General features: G+C 40.7%; 3 protein-coding genes across 4 annotated transcripts in view; 1 reads left to right on the forward strand and 2 right to left on the reverse strand.

The window, feature by feature from the left end:
• Positions 1 to 442: 442 nt before the first annotated feature.
• Positions 443 to 3,154, forward strand: LOC135350843 (defense protein l(2)34Fc-like). The gene is made up of 5 exons (XM_064549687.1): positions 443 to 767; positions 895 to 1,046; positions 1,216 to 1,307; positions 1,384 to 1,454; positions 2,943 to 3,154. The coding sequence occupies exons 1-5, from the start codon at positions 542 to 544 to the stop codon at positions 2,951 to 2,953; spliced, it is 552 nt and encodes a 183-aa protein (XP_064405757.1). The 5' UTR covers positions 443 to 541; the 3' UTR covers positions 2,954 to 3,154.
• A 1,783-nt stretch (positions 3,155 to 4,937) lies between these two features.
• LOC135351329 (uncharacterized) lies at positions 4,938 to 9,132 on the reverse strand. The gene has a single exon (XM_064550309.1). It carries the CDS (start codon positions 8,997 to 8,999, stop codon positions 5,064 to 5,066), a length of 3,936 nt encoding a protein of 1,311 aa, XP_064406379.1. The 5' UTR covers positions 9,000 to 9,132; the 3' UTR covers positions 4,938 to 5,063.
• Positions 9,133 to 12,013: 2,881 nt separating this feature from the next.
• Positions 12,014 to 18,944, reverse strand: part of LOC135351330 (serine/threonine-protein kinase SMG1-like) — a 46,633-nt gene continuing 39,702 nt past the window's right edge. For both annotated transcript variants that reach the window (XM_064550310.1, XM_064550311.1), the window contains 17 exons: positions 18,637 to 18,845; positions 18,219 to 18,404; positions 17,898 to 17,982; positions 17,366 to 17,653; positions 16,778 to 17,196; positions 16,448 to 16,543; positions 16,049 to 16,219; positions 15,707 to 15,831; positions 15,310 to 15,465; positions 14,922 to 15,069; positions 14,174 to 14,291; positions 13,710 to 13,818; positions 13,378 to 13,472; positions 13,113 to 13,196; positions 12,898 to 12,945; positions 12,662 to 12,768; positions 12,014 to 12,426 (listed from right to left, as the gene is read on the reverse strand). In XM_064550310.1, the coding sequence (XP_064406380.1) occupies positions 12,349 to 12,426; positions 12,662 to 12,768; positions 12,898 to 12,945; positions 13,113 to 13,196; positions 13,378 to 13,472; positions 13,710 to 13,818; positions 14,174 to 14,291; positions 14,922 to 15,069; positions 15,310 to 15,465; positions 15,707 to 15,831; positions 16,049 to 16,219; positions 16,448 to 16,543; positions 16,778 to 17,196; positions 17,366 to 17,653; positions 17,898 to 17,982; positions 18,219 to 18,404; positions 18,637 to 18,845 (2,522 nt within the window). In that variant the 3' untranslated portion in view covers positions 12,014 to 12,348. The remainder of the gene's footprint in view (positions 12,427 to 12,661; positions 12,769 to 12,897; positions 12,946 to 13,112; positions 13,197 to 13,377; positions 13,473 to 13,709; positions 13,819 to 14,173; positions 14,292 to 14,921; positions 15,070 to 15,309; positions 15,466 to 15,706; positions 15,832 to 16,048; positions 16,220 to 16,447; positions 16,544 to 16,777; positions 17,197 to 17,365; positions 17,654 to 17,897; positions 17,983 to 18,218; positions 18,405 to 18,636; positions 18,846 to 18,944) is intronic.

Consider the following 18,944-nt stretch of genomic DNA (forward strand, 5'->3'; position numbering starts at 1 on the left):
CATAGTACTTAGCTAGTCTCGCTGGGCGGTAACACCCCGTATATTTTCCTATTATAGCATAAAATGAACGTGAAAAGAACTCTAGCAAAGGCTAATTTTAGTGTTGAACCATACCTGGCTGCGAATGAACTCGGTTACAAGGAGCTCAGACCAAGCAAAGATATAGGAGGGACCAAGCAAGAGCTAGCTAGCTGCGAATGAAAATATTTGCTACATGTGAATTGGAATTTGGTTAATTAACAAATATCTTGCACGTGACTACATTCCTCAGTGCCATGGAATTGCAATAGTGACCAGACGTTCCCTCTAGGACTGCTCGCGAGACTAGTACTTAGCCTCGTTCCCAGGCCGATCTGTCTCCAATTGAACGCTAGGTAGAATTGGAGACAGATGCCTGGGAACGAGGCTAGTACAATAGTAATTATAAAGGCCACAAAACGACAGCCCCCCCCATAAGTATTTCCTCCCAAACACAAGTTGAGTTTTTGATCTACTGAGAAGCCATTTTCTATAGATAGTTTAACAGTATAATTATCTGTGCATGATCATGAAGCTGCTTGTCTGCACCTCCTTGCTGTTGTGCTCTATGGTACTCTTGGTGGAGTGTTACCCCGATGGTGCTCCTGAAGAATCATGCAAAACCCTTGCTCCGTCTTCCGAAAAGCATGACGCACGTCCCCAAACAACAACAAGTCCTTATTCTCTTAACATTTCAGGCTTCAATGACGGAGAAGGCTATCATTACGAGCTTGGAAAAACTTACCAATGTAAGTATATAAGTATAGTACATGTCAAGTGAAACCTTGATCTATAAGATATAATTATCTATATGAAGCGTGGCATTTGGTTCAACCATATTATACATTTCAACTGACTGATGTTTTCACCACACAGTGACTCTGCTTGGAGTGGACAAACATCCTTTCAAAGGGTTCTTTGTGGAGGCTCGAGAGAAGAAATCTAGTAATGAAACAAGGCCGACTGGGAAGTTCACCGTGATGCAGGGAGACTCAGTCAGCAGACTCAGCAGTTGCTCTGTCCGTACCGTAAGTATTATTGTACAGTGTTTCCACCCCCAAAAGTTACTTCCTATGGGATCCCCAAATAAAAGACAACATCTCTTTTATTATACAACAATTGAAACTGAGTCAAAATCATTTTATTCGGAGGTTACACTGTAATCTCCCTTTATTATATAATGCTTTTTGGTTGTAGGATGGGATCACACAGAAATCTGCTGTAGAAAAGGTAGCTGTCACTTTTGAGTGGACGGCGCCTACACTGGGAGTGGGAGACATTAACTTTGAGTAAGTAACGGAATATCATTATTAACCCTATAATTATTATACAATGAGTCCACTTCCAGCTTAATTGTCTGTATAGGTTTGCAGTTGTTCAAGTGAAGAAGATTTACTGGGCACACCAGTTAACTGCTTCGATCAAGCAAAAGCCAAGTAAGTCTGCATGTACTATAGTTAATGGACCATTGCGACGTAAACGGTGCATTCACTGGTTTGTAGTTTGCAGCTTCTTGCAGCTACCAATACTGAGCTATCGCTCTAGTGTAAAACTAACCACTAAGTAGAATAGCAACCTTCTACAAACAGATTTGCTATTCCTGATTCTGCAATGGCCTTCAATGTACTGGTAAGCAAAACTAGCCATTACTCGAGAACAAAGCCTTTGTTTGCAAGATATAATTATTGCTAAAAGCTTATAGAATCACTTAAACTGTACTCTATTGGAACTATGGAGGGCAGTTGTAGTAAGTTCTATGGCTTAAAAATGATGACCGCCATGCATGCAACCGTGCTCTAAATGCTCTAACTACCAGTACTCTAACTACCGGTGCTCTAACTACCATACGGCTGTGGTTTACTACAGTTGTAGATCCTAGTCTATGAAATTGTCAGCATAGTTTTCCTTTGATCTCTATGGCTTCTGTTCTACAAATAGTATTGTTGCCTTTGAATAGCAGTGCCAGTATATATGCATGGGGTAAAGTGACCTTCTGAGACCTGAGCCCACCCTCTAACAAAATCGTTGCTTTTATAGTGACACACTCACTACGGCATTTGTGGTTCCTGTGGGATATTTACTATGGTTATACTATACAGTATTCCAGCCGCCAAAAACAGAACAAAACTACCGAAGTTTTTTTTTCCATATCTATGCAGCAAGTGGTTTCTATGCTGGTTTCCATGCATATGTAATGGTTTTCAAGGCAACAAAATTATGTTATTACATGGCAATTTGTGCCACAAGCATTTTATTGGCCTGGTAGTAGATTGTGGTCAAGGCTTTAGGCCCAGATCATTACTACTACAAGGGCCAATAAACAGCTTGTGGCACTCATAGCCATGTAATAACTACAGTACTTTTCGAATATCATTCAAAGTTGACTGTTGCACAGGCCTATACCGTATAGCGGGTAATTTTCGGGGGACAAAATATTCATGGTTCAGCAATATTGAGACATTTCTTGGGTAATATTTTTGTGGCAGCTGCTTGCACTGCAGGTAAAGGTAGGCAAGGTCGCTTCATTCGTGGGTAAAATATTCGTGGTCAGACCTCCAACCATGAAAACAACAAATATTTTGCCCCTACGAAAATTACCCGCTATATACGGTATATCTAGGCAGCTGTCACAGCTTTGTGGTTTATAGTGGCTTGTTATTGTGAGTACTCATTTCAACAGTTAAATGATCTTCAACCTACTTGAAAAGCACTGTAATACTAGGCATTATACTACTATATAATTGTAGTGTGTTCACTTATGGGTTGGGGTTATATATAGGGCTAGTTGGAAGCTCAGGTACCATGGAAATCTACTTGAAGTCATACAGTTGCATGACTGATTGTGCATTCAAATTTAGTGCATGCAATATAGTAGCTACTTTTTTGATTCTCCAATATACACGTGCACGCACACTCAATAACAGGTGCCCTCTGAGATGACCCTGCTGAAAGCAAAGCAAGAAATTAAGAAAGAGGAGTGATCACATTAACGTTAATTTGTAGTATCGTATATAGGAACTGTTGATTCTAGTACTGATTATAGGTTCTTTCTGTGCAGATCCCTTGTGCCTAGCTATAAGGGCCTGATCCATGCAGGTGGCTCTATTATGTATAGGATGTCTCAGTTGCCTTTTGACCTCTGAGATCAAAGGAAGTGCAGTGCCATATTGCACTATGGGATAGCGACCTTTAAGATTTAAATATTCATAGTGATACAGTGGCACAAACAACAGCTGTACAATAAGTGACTTGCTGTCTCTGACAGTTGCCTTTTGACGTCTGAGATCAAAGAAAATAATTATGGCATATTGTACTGTGCGAAACTGACCTTTCGAGACCTGACCCCACACGTACACTACACCCAAAACTTCAAAACATTGATTTTATAGGGACACACTCAATCTCCAAGGCATTTGTGATGTCAGGAGTGATATAAATACACTCCTGGTGGTCTGAGGGATACCAAGCATGTGCAACAAAGTAGTTAATATATTACATCGCAATTTGTATCACGAACAGATTATTGGCCGTGTAGATAGCGGTCAAGGGCCCACTAGGCAATAATAAGCACCGAAAGACAAAAGTGGTCTGGTGTGACCGGTTTGGCCTGACCAACCGGAGATTTTCCGCCGGTCTTGTCAGTTGATCACAATATGGAGGTTAAGTAATAGTTATTACATGGCTGAATGCCACAAGCTGTTTATTGGCCTGGTAGTAGATTGTGGTCAAGGGCCAATAAACTGCTTGTGGCAGGAATTGCCATGTAATAATTAATTTGTTGCCTTAAAAACCAACTTCTACATATAGAAACCAGCATAGAAACCACTTGCGACATCTATTACTTATTGTACAGTAAGTGCATCGAAACAATCATGCATATGTTGTTCAGTACATTTACCACAGGAACCATAAGTGTATCATTCAGTGTGTCACTATAAAAGTAATGATTTGCAGTATTGGGTGGAGGTGCGCTCAGGTCACAAAAAGGTCACTTTGACCCAGTGCAACATGCCATACATTGGCCCTACAATATGCCATATCAGAGTACGAAGCCCATTATAATTAATAGGGCAATTCACTTCCCTAGTTAAGAAGGTGAGAGGTCACCACTAACTCGGAAGTGAGGCCATGTAAGTATTACCGCTTCAACTTCATTTAATCGGCTTCACTTCCAAGTCGCGTTACTTCCACGTGGCCCGTGGCTTCACTTCCGAGTTAGTTGTGACCTCTGTCAGATTCTTTGTTCCTCCAATTAGTCCCGTATTTTATCTTATTGAACTATCACAAAAAAGGAGAGGCTGCAAAGGAGGCTAGGCTACAAGCACACCCAGAATTAGCAGAAAATTATTGCTGAGATAGCATTATTTTGCATAATCGTGAAAACCTAGCTGTAGCTTGTCCCTACAGCCTTTTCAAAGCTTGTATGAGCTAAATAAGCAGTTAGCAAAGCTCCAAGATTTATTTGCAGCAAAAAATGACTCGTAGAGCATACATAGCTGGCAATCGAAACCTCCCAAGGAAGAAACCACCTCTCTATAATGGCCAAAAGGCTGTTCCCCAATTATAGTTTTATGGAGGTTCCACTGTATATGCATGTACTTGAGAATTGGCGTATAATAACATATCTAAACACACATGCATTACTTAATTGCATGTTGTTGGTGGTTGAGACATACACTGCATGTACAGTAGATCCTAGTAGTATCATGTATAGCTTTGCATCGTGTGTTATAAAATAGCTTTTACTTTCTGTGGATCAGGGCCTCCTCCGCAATGAAGCAAAATCCAAGATATTGTGGCTAGAAGCCTATACATGCATGAATAGTACTGTTAGTTTTCGTCGCATTGCAAGAGTTAAGCAGTTACAGCTGGAATACACGCACACACACACCATCAGCTTTTCTATATTCTAGGCTTAAGTATGCAGTATGCACATTACAATGATGCATGCAATGTATATATACTAGTAAAACTTCAGTACTTTCTATTTCTTATGTCTAATGCAGTACGTGCTTGATACAAGTGTGTGTGCACGATATGTAACTTTAGTTGGTTTCTCCACTTGATCTTGGATCGCTGCTTTCTTCACGTGAATCAGGTCTTGGAACATGATCATCTTCAGAATTGAGCTCTCTGTCTTGTACATCTAGCTCTCTCTCCCAGTTATACTCCTCGTCGAGTTGTCTCTCTCCATTGAAATCATTGTTCATTTCTCGATCCTGAGGGTCTTCTTGGGGCAGCCTTACGTATTGTATCCTGCCTTTGTCGACAGCTCTCCAACACTGAGTCCCCTGGATTCTTCCCACACAGCGAGCGAGCAGACCGGTCTCTTTCAGACGCTTGTACACATGGTAGGAGAGAATGAACAGGAACGTCACAAAGGCTATGACTAGTGAAGTGTAGGTGGCAGTAATTTGTGTATTATTGCCTTGTCCACTAAATTCAGGTTGTTTTGTAGCCGAATAGAAGGAGAAAAATGACAAAATAGTTAGATTTGTGTAAAACGAAGCATTGAGAATATTCAACCACAATTGATTGTAGATTCCACCAAGAAAAACAATTATACTCAAAATTAGGATGCATATTACTGTCAATGCTACCCCATAGTGTTTGTACTCGTTGTTCTTGGAGGTTATAGCAAACCAAATAGTACTAATCATTCTAATGAAGAGTAATAGTCCAGTCCAGAATCGATAGCGATGTTTAATCACATGTGGGCTAGTGTAAGCGTCAAAAAATGGCTTTAGTTTAGCCACCCATCTCAGTCCTCTCACATGAGAATATCTTTGCAATGGTTGAATAAAGAGGAGCATTAAAGTATACAGAACAGTAGCTATTCCAAACAAAGCACCAATCACCACCAGAGCTAGGTGCTTCCCTTGCCAACACAATACATTGCCATCAGGGAGCCAGTGTTGCTTACTGGTTTTGTTAGGATAATATATCGTTGAGCAGGAAAACACGGCTACTTCAGCTTGAAGAATTGTGGTGTAGGAAAGTAGTATAATTGTAGCCAGCACTTTCACAGCATTCTTACCAACAAATTGAGTAATCCGACTGGATTTTGAGCTAATAAGAATCAATAGTCCCAATCCTGTCCAAACAAATAGAGGAACAAACAAGTTTAAGATGACTTGTCCAAAAACATCAAAACCATTATAAAAGCACACACTCATGCCTATATACAAGTTGAACCAAGCCACCAGGCTGGATAGGTAGGAAGACCAATGCAAAGGATGCAAAAACAATTCCTCGCTAACATGAAACATACTAGTGTAGAATAGGAATCCATTTATTGTTCCGTCTGTGATGGTCACGTTACACCAAAGCACGAACAGCAGAGCTAGAACAGCAATCACTAGAGAGCCTAGCAGAAGGAGAAGCCGGTATATAATGCTATTGTCTGAACACCGGACACACTTGGTTGAACTTATGGCCGAGCTGTATGGCTTCTTACATGCTCCACACAAAATGCCGTGTCTGTGTTCGCGACATTGCTGATCAAAAAGTCGATCCTGATTGAATGTTTCTGAATGACTGATGTTTATAGATGTTACATTATAGTCACAATAGAGCTGGGGACAGTATAAAAACTTTATGAAACCATTTCCAATTTTGGAGTCAGTATCAGTGTCATTATGGTAACCTATCCATGTTAAGCCTGGTTTTCGAATAGTTTGATCACTAGCATTATAAGTACTGTCTCCAGCAGACCAATAACAAAAGCCAGTTGTTTTGTTTAATATAGTTCCCAATGGACAGTTTCGATATTTTATGTTTATCCATCGTAAATATTTTCCTCCTAGAGTCCCAGTATCAGATTCTATGAGAATAACCACTTTATCTTCTCCTGTAATATTTTGTCCTGATAGCACTTTCAGTGTTAATGTGGTGCATTTAGCTTTGATAGTACGGTGGTAAGGTTTCCCTCTTGAGATGCTGGTCACGATAATAGTAGCTGGAACTGGATGGTTAAATTGTCCCACAGCAACTAGAGACACTGTAAATGTTTGACCGGGATACATGGTTTTATCAACAAATTGAGTTCCACAAATCTTCGAATTGTTCTCACAAAAGCAAATATGTTTTGGAAAAGAAGTCACATAGGATTGATCGAATGTATTGTTCCAATGCCACAACGATTCATCGAAAATCTTGTTGTACATGTAGTCATTTGTACTGTTCTTGATAAATGTTGTATAGCATTGATCCATAAACCCTCCGAATATCTGACTTCCAGCGTACCCAGCTGTGTTGTTAACCATTACCACGTGAATAGTGTCCAATATTGAGATCTTTTGAGCTGTAGTTAACGAATTATTGTCATTGTACACTTGGTAAAAACACAGTGGCTTAGATTGTAAACACTGATCTTCTGCGTATATGCCTCCTCCAGATAAAGTAGCATTGTTATTTTCAAATGTCAATGTGGTATTTGAGGTGAACAAAATGTACGAACTCTGGCAGAGAACTAGGCCCCCACCGTCAAGGCCTGTATTATTTGTTATGGTCACATTGCCACTAAACACTATAATAGAATTAAAAGCAGAAATGGCCGTTATGCTGTTGTTTACAAAGCTAGAGTCACTGATAAATGTTTCTCTTTTCTGTTTACTAATGTAAACAGTTGCTCCTCCTGCAATTAAATCTTGAGTATTAGCTCTGTGAGTCATCACTAGCTTGTTATTACTGAAGCTACACCTTGTAATATTCACTTTATAGTGTGGAAAAGAAGATACTTGTACCCCATTAATTTGATAGTTGTATATGTTGATTGCCACTCCACTATCAGCATTAGAAGCATTTAGTATGTTGTTTGTGAAATTACAATTGTCAATTTCAATGGATAAATTGGGACAAGACTCCTCCGATTTAGTTTCATGAAACAGTAAATACATTGCACCTCCTCTTAGTTGACCTATGTTGCTATTGAAAATGGTTTTTCTGAACATAATAGCATTTGTGTTTTCACACCGCTCGTGTCTGTACTTCCCCTTATTTGTTGTTGGTGTTTTAGCAACAATGTAAGCACCCCCTCCCAAAAGAGCATTCCCATTTTCAATTCTGCTATTTTCCACCAGTATGCTATTGCTAATGTAGTCTATGTCACTTTCGAATAGGATATAAAGATTGCCTCCTTTGCTTGTGTAGCTATATGCTTCATTGGAATATAATGTTACGTTAGTCAGGACAATGCTAATGTTTGTACAGGATAGTAACACCGAAATTCCGGTAGCTCTGATTTGAGATAAAATATCAAAACTCTCTTTTCGAGGAAATAAACTCGCATTTCCATTCAAAAAGCTTGAACTACTAATTTTCACTTGTATGTGCTCCTGAGTGTGTTCCAGTGGACAGTCTTCGTACTTTAATACAAAATTACCTCCGACATACCTGTCGTTGTGATCATCCCTACCAGTGTTGTTCACCAGTAGGCAGTCCTTCATTGTTGAGTATCCATACAGTCCCGCAGCAGCTATCCCGTATCCATTACTGTCGCGAATGGTTATTGATTGCATTGTTAGAGCAGTCACATCCTTCAGAGCGACCGCCGCTTGAAAGGAGATTAAACTAAAATGACTAAAAAAACTTTTGTCTGATATTTTTTGTCCACATGATGAGATGGCAAGGTTTCTAATTGTGAGAGTAGCTATGTTCTGAAAAATAAATCCCGCTGCTACTGTACAATGAATGTGTGCTGTTTTTTCTGCTGCACTGAATAATGTGATGCTCACAAGATTGGCAATTTGAAAGTTTAAACTCAGAGTGTGCAATCCTGGCATGAACATGAACCATGTATTGCTCAAATGACTTACATTTGCATATTGGTTCAATGTCTTGCATGGTTGCCTTGGGCATGTCGTGTTCGATCCATTGTCTGGTCTGACGTACAAAATACTGTCCCAGTCTTGTCTGAAGTCTGTGAAGCAGTGTCCTTGATGTGTTATAGCCAACACAACAGCAAATAGTAGCAAATGCATTCTATGATTATCTCGAAACTTGGAAGTTGCCGATCAACTCTAGTACCTATACTTGCACTGCTTGGTTATTTTAGTTCTGGGCCACCTCCGTAATTAATTACAATTGTTCCAGGTACTTTTTGTTCGCCCCCTAAGGGGGAGAAAGTTGCTGTTATATTAGCTTATCTTCAATCCCTTTTACTTTCGTGTTTTGTATAATTCAAAAGGAGTTTACTATTAATCAGTGTGTGTTTGTACAACCATGTATTTTGGAAAATTGGCAGTACAACAACATCAACGCACATTACTTATTACTTTCATGCGACCTACAGCCAATGATATCCACCAAATCCAGTCATGTGACAGTAATTTAAGTGACTTATTGCACAGTTAACAAATTATTGCAAAAGCTGCAAAAGCAAGAAAAAGGTGCAGAAGTGCAGCTTGAAGCTAGGTAGTTAATCTGAAAACTAGCTTAAACAGAGTTTTCAGCTTCGTGATCAGCAATAAAAACACTTAATACAGCTAGCCGTCGTGTTTTAATGCTGGTGCACTCGGATGATGCAATTGTGACAGATTTTATTCAGTGTTGGGCATAAGTAATAGTATAATTATACACCATCAGTTTTCGGAATACTATTTTAATACAGTATTAAAACCGAAAACTGATAGTGTATATACGATGCATGCATGTGACTTTATTGCTCATTGTGGTCAGACATCTGATTGGGCGAGCGAAGCGAGTCCTTTACCTAGTGCGCAACGTTGAGATTTTGTCTGCGTCTGCCGTTTGTCTGAGAAAGTGCATCAACACGTTGAACTTAGACAAACCCTTATCATTATATATGAACTCAAATGCTCACGCTCGCCCCTAGCCTCGATCCTACACCTTGTGTCTCTAGTTGTTATACTCGTTGTGGTCAGCAGACACACTGTCCCGTTGAGCACAGCACCAGAGCGGCGATGCGCAACTAACATCTACGTTGGGTTTTTACAGAGCACATGATTAGAATGCAAATCAGTGCCAGTGAAGATCTCTCAACCATGTGCCAGTGCAGTGCAGTGCAGTGAGTGGGGCTTGCGAATGCAGCGGAGCCGTACAGTACGGTATCACAAAGACAAAATGGGGTAAGTGTAACCCCATCTTCCTCTTATTACCTGAGGCGCGATATAGATATAGTCGTCTGGTTAATGATTGTTTAGAGCGGTTATTTTAAGTTATTTAGATAGAGGAAAGAGCATAAAAGTGCTTCGAATAGCCATCGTGTTTCCTAATGTTGGAATCGGGTCACGTTGAGATTTTGAAGAAAAAAAAGAGGACGGCAGACACTTCAATCAAACTAGTGGCTCTGGTTGCTGCAGACTGTAACAGTTCTACTTCAAAGTTGGAGGACGTGTTAGTGATTGTATCATCACTTTAGTACTAAATGACGTTAATCACATTAGTACGTATATACAACATCGGACATAATTATGACATTATCATTATTAGTAGTACAATATCAGACGCTTATACACGCGCCCAAAATTTTCATCCTAGATGCCAAAAAAGTTTGGGGGGGCTTGGAAAGGTCTGTATTTGCTGTAACAGCCACAACGGTTGTTTTCCCGTGTTAGGTGGAGAAATAAAACATGCAGTATTTGTAGTAACATGTTCCTCAAAAATCAGACCTTATATCTATTATGCATAACCTCGACAAATCCATGCATGCATGCATAACACATTTGCTATTCTACAACATTGTAAGTGGAACATCAAGAAGCGTAAATGTTCAAGAAGAGAAGACAAAAATATGCAGTATATAGCCATCAAATTCTTGTTGCATTTTATTGGTCAGTATACCACTACGTACTGCCATCCTACTTTCTATATATATTGTTTTCTGCAATGAAACGCAGGAATAAGAGTTCGGGTTAAGGAGTTGGAGGAGGTGGTCAGCAGCACCGGGAAGGATTTTTAGAAGCTGGAAAACTGCGCAAAGAAGGCCTGAAAGAAGTACGTCAGTACCACAAGGAGGGCCTCCAGGCCATCTTTAGTGTATAGGGATGGGTCGTATGTTTAGTTTTAGAAGGTATACGTGTAATTTGCATTATGTGATCGTCAAGACTTGTGTGGAATGTGCATGCATGTCAGTGTGTCTAAGTGAAAATTCAAATGTGCTGCGCTTGTAGTGATTCGTGCATGCATGCATGTCGGACCTCCTCTGATTGCTTGTTGCTCGTGCTATTAATCCCGTAACTCTTAACTACTATACACGGAACCTCTGTTAACAACCACCTTCGAATAAAGGCGCCCATGCATGGCCAGTTGCTATTATAATGGCCAGGCATCCAGGTCCCAAATGAACAGTTTGTGTACATAATTGTAACAACCTATCACAAACAAAGGCCACCTCTGTACACGCTAATTTCAGAGCACTGCTAAAAATATTAATGGAACTCTGAAAACAATTAACATACATATATGTGGCTATAATTATGTATCAAGGCCAAAACATTGTTCCCCAAAGGTGTCCGTTATAGAGGGGTTCCACTGTAATTATAATTATAGCCTACTAGAATATTGACCATCGACATAATTATGTATTCATGAATTTTGTTTGATTCTGCACATACAGAGCTCCAGTACTTTAGAAGTGAAGAAACAAAAACATAACAATAATTTATAAACTCCAAATCATTAATTTGATTATTCATCTGTCAGTATAGAAACATGCACAAACTAAAGACGTATATAATTTGATCATCTTGTGACAGCACACGCAGCTAGTTTACATTCATGCATGATTAGTAGCTATTGCACGGCTATAATACCACTATAATCATTAATTATCGATCTGGTGATTAGTATAGTTACTGTAGTACAGTACGTATAGACTCTCGCTATTCCAGTTCTCTGAAGTACAATCACCGCAATATACCGGACATTAATTTGGTTTGGCACAGATTACTAGCTAAATGTTTACTGCACAAAAGTCGCCCTAAAATACGGCCACTCGGTATTCTGTATACCTTTTTCGTGTATATGCAAAGTATACGTCAACTTCAATTATATCATGGATCAAAGCAATAGTTACAAAAACGATCAAAAATGTGCAGTAGTATAAATAATTATAAATGAATGCATGAAGAATTTGTGATGACACAAATTATAATTATATATTATAGCTATATTGTAGACTGAGAGAATGGGCAACGGGAGCGATACAGCTGTGAGGAGGAGCAGCCTTCCTGCACGCTAGTTCTTACATTTTAACTATACTCTACCTAATGCCCACAAGTTCTGTGTTTGCCGAGAGAGAGTATACTCTCTAGCTAACAAAACTTAAAGGTTCTCTCTGGTTGTGTTTAAGTTCTTTCACGCTCTGTTTCACACCCACGGAGTCCAGCCCTCGTACAGCTGGCTCAGGTTCTCGAGACTCGTGGCCTCATCAATCACAAATTTCACCTGCGGATGTACGTGTAGTGTAGTGTAGTATACAATATAAGTCAGTGTGGGTACGTAAGATAATTATGCACTATGTTGTTTAGAGGATGTACCCATGTAAATGCTGTGTGCTGAAGCACATGATTCTTGCCTGGCCAGATAGTGCAACACATGATTTGAACTGTGTATATATACATACAGCCCAAAAAATCCCTACTAACGAAGTCATATAACCTGCACATGTTTGTATACTTACCTGCTCGGCAACAGTGAGCCGATAGGTGGCGTCAGGGTCTCTACCATCGAGCTTGGCCTTCACCCTCCTCCACACACTCACAGCATATGAGTTCTGCTCCTGGAGAGCTATTAGAGGGTGGGGCAGTCAGTATCATGTGGACAGTAATAGCTGTGCACTAATAAAGCATTGCTATGTAAAGTACATGTGCATGTAGGTATGTCATTTTGAACACATTTTTAGTTTTCTTCTCTCACCTTTTCCAGTTCTTTTGTCCCTGACAACGCCTTGGCTCGACCGGTAGACTATAATAAAAAAAACAACAATCGAGTCAAATAATATCTTTATCTTTGTACTTTATTGACTGCACAATTTTTAACTACAGTTGTATATACATGGTTCCTGGAATTGTCTTGAAATATTTGTACAAGTAAAATACTACGCAGACTGGAAATTTTTAGGTAGCGCTTACTCTTAGTCTGCTGTTGGTCACCATCGGTGACTGATGCAGCTACTTGGCTGGCTATGCTAACAGTGGAAATGCTGGCTGGCAGAACTGCAGGAGAGAGCACACACTGCATATGTACTTTGTGCATGTTGTAATAATTTATGGTGACGGTTATTGTGTACATTGATGTGTACAGGTGGATGCAATTATACATATAGATGCCGAGTAGATATGTGCCTATAATTATATACATGTAAGACAGATTATTACTGCACAAACAACAACATACTTGGCTCCAGTTGAGGGGGTGGGCTCCACTTGAGGGTTCCGCATGGTTGTCCACAGAAAAGCTGTTGAGTGAAAGAGAGCAGCTGGTCCAAAAGGCTGTGTGTGTGTATGTGTGTGGGTGGGGGGGAGGGGGGAGGGGGAAGGAGAAATGAGTATTAAGAATTGCTTCAAATAAACACACTATACCGAATGCATATATAAGTAGACACCTGTTTCAGTGTAGAATGCAATGTACGTACATGATGGACACAATTCAGGTGACTAGAGGCTACAAACTGTATATTAAAGGGTTATAAAATCAGGCATGCAATGAACTAGTACAGGTGAGCTCACCATTCTGCCAGCATCTTGAGGTTGTCTGCCGACCTCTTGGCTTGTAAGAACTCCTGAGCTCGAGCCTTACTCGTCCAGGTTGGCTTGGCAGCTAATGACATGTCAGAGGCTATAGGTGTATGGAGAAGAGTGAATGTAAATATTTAGTGTACTGTACATATACATAACCTCAAATACTAATTTCAGCTACATGTATATATAATACTAAAATATATCACTTTTGTATGTACAGCGAAAAAGTGGGGGGAGGTGTAGGGGTGGATTTTGCGACCGTAGCTGTTATAGCTGTTAATTACACAACGCAATAGAACTCACTATCTAAGAGCTACAGTGATTTTCCACATTGAGCGCATTCAAAAACGGGCACTCAAAGCTAAAACCCTTTGTACAATTACCCTACCCCTCACCAATGAACATACATTACCCCACCCCTAACCGATGACCGTACAGTTAAATGAACTCACCAATGAGCTCCTGTGTGGATTGGATGAAGGAGCGTACCTCCTCTCCGAACTTATTCTGGAGGTTGATGAACGCCCTCGGACCTGGCTGCACTGTACCAGGGGGAGGGGGCTCCTCCAGCTGCACATGCGTGTGTGTGTGTATGAGTGCATGGGTGAGGGTCTCAATTATGCAAAAAATCTCAGCTCTGAGGTTCTATAATTTAATTAGTACCCTGCATGTACTTCTATATAATAGTTAGACACTGTTTAGGAAGTTTCTACATGATTTAGAAGCCCAAAGGGCTGGTTGTAGTATCCCGAACGCAGTGAGGGTTCTACTAGCCCTGAGGACTTCTAAATCATGTGGAAACTTCCTAAACAGTGTCTAAGCATTTTAGATCATAGCAACCATGAGTATTTAGCCAATCAGATTTGAATGTTTTATCTAATCTTTGCTACATGATTTTCTAAGTGAAGTACATGATTTTCTAAGTAAGTACATGATTTTCTAAATTTTCTTTACTTCCTTTAGCCAATCAAATTGCAGTATTTATGGCAAACATGATCTAAAAATTATTATGCCGTACATCACTAGGGCTGGAACTTCAAGTAAGAATTCAGCACTAAATATTCCTAGAAAAAACAGAGACTTTTAAACAGAGACTTTTAACTAAGGTACATGTATACAAATTAAGATCGATCTATAAGTTACGTATGCAGTGCAAGAGCGAAAAGGCAGATATACGTATAATTGTAGTTATAAACTCACCCTGGCCAAAGCAGTGAGGTGCTGCCATATCTCCACCATGAGTTTCCTGTGTGCTCTGTTATACCCTCTCAGCTTCTCCAGCTCTGAGAGCACTGCCTCTTTGTGCTTGGCAAGCTTTGTGTTGTCAGCCCTCTTCTCATTGTGGATCCTGTCGCCATGAATAAGAATAGTTTAGCGCATTTATAGTGAGAGGTACATGTATAAGTTAAGTGTTACTTGTTGTACTACTTACTATAAAATTAATAGTGAGCACATAATTTTTGTCATTAGCCTTTTTGACTTTATGATTCTTAAGACAGCATAATCATCTATGGGATGTGATCCCACTCTCTACATGCCCACAAACCTTCACTCCCCCCCACCCACTTTCTGTGTTAGCCCCACCCACCTTGTTCTCTCCATGCCGATCTCGTCGAGCCTCCGTTGCATCCACTGGAGGGTAAGGGGACCTCCGTCCTCAGGCAACTCCACAAAATGGACAATGTCCGACACTTGTGACAGCTGCTCAGAACACAGCTGTAACTTAAGAGTCGTGTCAGCACATCTACATGGGGAATGAGACAATTATACGATAATTAAACATTATGGCAACATTATCTTAAGAACGATTTTACTACCAGAAAACGCTCTCTATAACTTATCAGAAACAGGATCATTATACGAACTCGAGATTTACATAAACGGACAGTGCTATAATTATGCCGAGCTTTTGGAACTGTACACAAATACTAATTGGTACACTACCCTAACTGTACAAATGTATGTGATATATACATAATAGTCACCTGGAGAGCAGCTGTATCATCTCCTTGTCGTTGGTGGTCTGAATGGCCACTCGAGTGTGAGAGGACTCCAGGTGGATGACGGCATTGCAGTACTCGTAGATCTTCGAGTAGATATCCTCCTCTTCCTGCAGGTGTGCAATTGAATTTTTTTTGCCTAAACTCAAATTACCTATACTGTTAACTCGCTAACCAAAAGCCTATTTTGCCTGGTACACACACTTAAATGCTACATGTACTTATGGAACCTCACACAAACACTTCAAAAAGTAAGCGTTTAGTTTCAAGAGAGATTTTGGCCCATTGCAAATGTCTACCATTCAACCTCACCACCCACACACACACCTGCAGTATCTGCTTCCGTCTGTTAGTGGCTCTCTCAAATTCATCCACGATGGAGTTGAGAGCCGGGTTGGCACCAGCTGCCCACTGGAGTCGCTGGGAGATACGGAACTGGTGACTGTTGATCTTGTCCTGCACAGCTGTGAGCGATGTAGACAGCTGATTTGAGAGCACCTGGGGGACAAATTGAATAATGATGAATAATGATGAACAAATCCAAAATTAAAAAAATTTGGTACAAACATTATTTTTGTGAGCACAATATTAGAGCACAATATTATTATGTGGTTAGAGCACTTAGGTTACTCTAAAAATCTCCAATACATTTCTACGCATTGCATACATGTATATTATAATCTTATGAAACCATGCAAGCTACATGCAGTGGCTACAGACACGAACCTTTCTGACGGTGGTGAGGATGACTGATCGTTGCGGCCCCAGGAATACTGTCTGGTGGTGGGGGTCGGACGAGGACAACATTTCCTCGTAGAGCCACTGTGGAGGTATGATGTCATCATTAAACTATCATGTCAATGAATAGTTTGATCAAATCATATATTGTGTACAGAAACAGAATGTACATTGTCAAACTTGTTCATCCAGTATGCATGCCCTCGTGAGTATTTATTTGTAGCAATTTTTAAAAATGTCCTCAGATTTATTGGAATACACATACAGAGAGCCTCAATAATGATCAGTGATTATTACGTAACAAACACACACACTCACCTGGAACCTAGTGGCTATGCTCTTAGCCCTGTGTAGAGCCAGTTTGCAGTTCTCCAGGTTAGTGGCAATCCTCCTAGCTCTATCACTCTCTCTCCATGCTACATCGTGCTGCGAAAACAGAGATCGAGCGTGAGTGATTACGGACATAGGGAGGACGTTCTGGTAATGGTCGTTGGCCAGTTTGCACACGTCTTCAAGAGTGATTTGCTTGCTTGGTAGCTCGATGCCAAGGTACTGTGTGTTGGCAGAGATGAGGAAGGTTGCCAGTGAGAAAGAGGGCTGGCCCAAGACGTGGGTAATGAGGGTACCAGAGATGTAACGACGAATGGGGAGGGTGAGGGAAGACTGTGTGGGGACGTGGATTGAAAAGGAGCGACGACCAGGGGTGCCAGGGGGTGTGGCAGTGGGCGTGGACGCACCTGTATAAAACAGACATAAATTATGCCATGTATTATTGGATATTGATGCATTAAAGGAGATCACTTCTCTTAGGGTATGTACCATTCATCAATATTAATTTAGGTACATCTACACACACTCCACCCCCTCCACAAACACCACATACATGTACGTACAACATGTACGTACCTTCGGCGGAAATTTCCAGTTTGAGTGCCATCAACAAGCTCTTGCACTCCACACAGAAGTCCACAATAGCTTGAGCCTTTCTCACATAGAGCAGTTCATCTGTCAGAGACAAGCCAGCTGTCGTGCACATGAGGCTCTCTGTTTGTTTGACCAGGTCTATGTTCTCCCATGACTCGGGTATGTCAATCTTGTCAACGTCTTCCATCATTTGTTTGGTTGCTACCTCACTGAACTGGAATAACCCGTTCATGCTGTTTAGGATCACCTGAGCCGGGGACATTGGACCCTCTGCAATAAATAAATATCATGGTGTGAAGTTTAGAAAATCTTATACTGGCAAGCAGGGACATTTTAAAGTCTATGTATCCAGTTGCTGTTTTACGTGTAACTATGCCCTAGCTTGGAAATCTGCCAAAGTAACGATGGCTTTATTCCTATGTACATACACACCATTTCAGCTAACTAAAGCATACGCCCACATTCAGGACTCATTATTAAGTTATGAAGTGACCAAGTGACTAAGTGAGCTCACCTCTGTCTGGGTTGTTGAGTATGTTGTTCATCTTTGTCCTCATTTCCTCCACGGCACCTGTCATACTGAGGTCCGCTTGCAGGGACTGGTGGTGCGTGTGTGTGTGTGTGTGGAGTGAGAAAAGTAAAAAAATTTACAACTAAAAGAAATAAATGTACACATTGTAACTAATCAGCACTATCATACATGTAGTGCTGATTCAAGAATCACTTTGACAGAGTATATACACACACCACATGCATGCACATGCAAGAATACACCACAGCAGACAGAATTCCCCCCACCCCCCCCCCCAATGTCGGCACATGGCCACACCCTCACCTTGTTAGCATACTCGGTGAGCCCCGCGTTAAGAGCAGAGAGGGCGTCCTGAATACCCATGCCTGGGTAGCTGGAGAGGGTGAAGTTGACCACTGTGTCGATCATCTCCAGAACACCTTCATCTTCTGTCAGGATGTTGTTTATAGCCTCGGGCAGAATCAATGACTGGAACTTGTTGAACAGGTCCTGTATATGTGCACACACACACTCTTTGAAGTGACAATTATATGAGCATTTGGGTCGTATTAGGGTCAAAAGGTCATTATTGTACACGTAAATCACCATTCAATATTGTACGTACATACACCATCTTTGAACAGGAACAATTGTATATATAATTATTTAGTTGAAAAAGGTAAACTAGAAAGTGATACAGAAAGTTGACCTGATTATAAGAGAATCATCATGCTCTACGTACCTGCATTCCAGCATAGACTTTCTGTACTGATGCCACTGCATCGATGGTTGCCTTGAGAACAGAGCCAGCTTGGAACTCGTAACCCATAGAGACGAGGCACATCTCGAGCAGCCCCACCATCTGAGACACGTTACCTCCCATGGTACAGAGCTCGTCCAGGAACCAGTCCCCATCTCGGGAGGTGAGGTCACTGAGACGCTCACGAGCAGCTGTGCATTAAGAGGGGGGGAGGTGTCACATCACGTAAACTGCAAACCACTGATTATCTATATTATACTTGCATACCGATACATACATGTATACATTGC

Source organism: Halichondria panicea, chromosome 17 (genome assembly GCF_963675165.1).
Source record: "Halichondria panicea chromosome 17, odHalPani1.1, whole genome shotgun sequence".
NCBI lineage: Eukaryota > Metazoa > Porifera > Demospongiae > Suberitida > Halichondriidae > Halichondria > Halichondria panicea.

Excerpts from the sequence above, each read along its gene's own strand:
- LOC135350843 (XM_064549687.1), top strand. The coding sequence starts at position 542 with ATGATCATGAAGCTGCTTGTCTGCACCTCCTTGCTGTTGTGCTCTATG. Across the intron at positions 1,047-1,215 it reads GCAGTTGCTCTGTCCGTACC|GATGGGATCACACAGAAATC; the intron begins GTAAGTATTATT and ends TTTTGGTTGTAG. Across the intron at positions 1,308-1,383 it reads GTGGGAGACATTAACTTTGA|GTTTGCAGTTGTTCAAGTGA; the intron begins GTAAGTAACGGA and ends TTGTCTGTATAG.
- LOC135351329 (XM_064550309.1), bottom strand. The coding sequence starts at position 8,999 with ATGCATTTGCTACTATTTGCTGTTGTGTTGGCTATAACACATCAAGGA.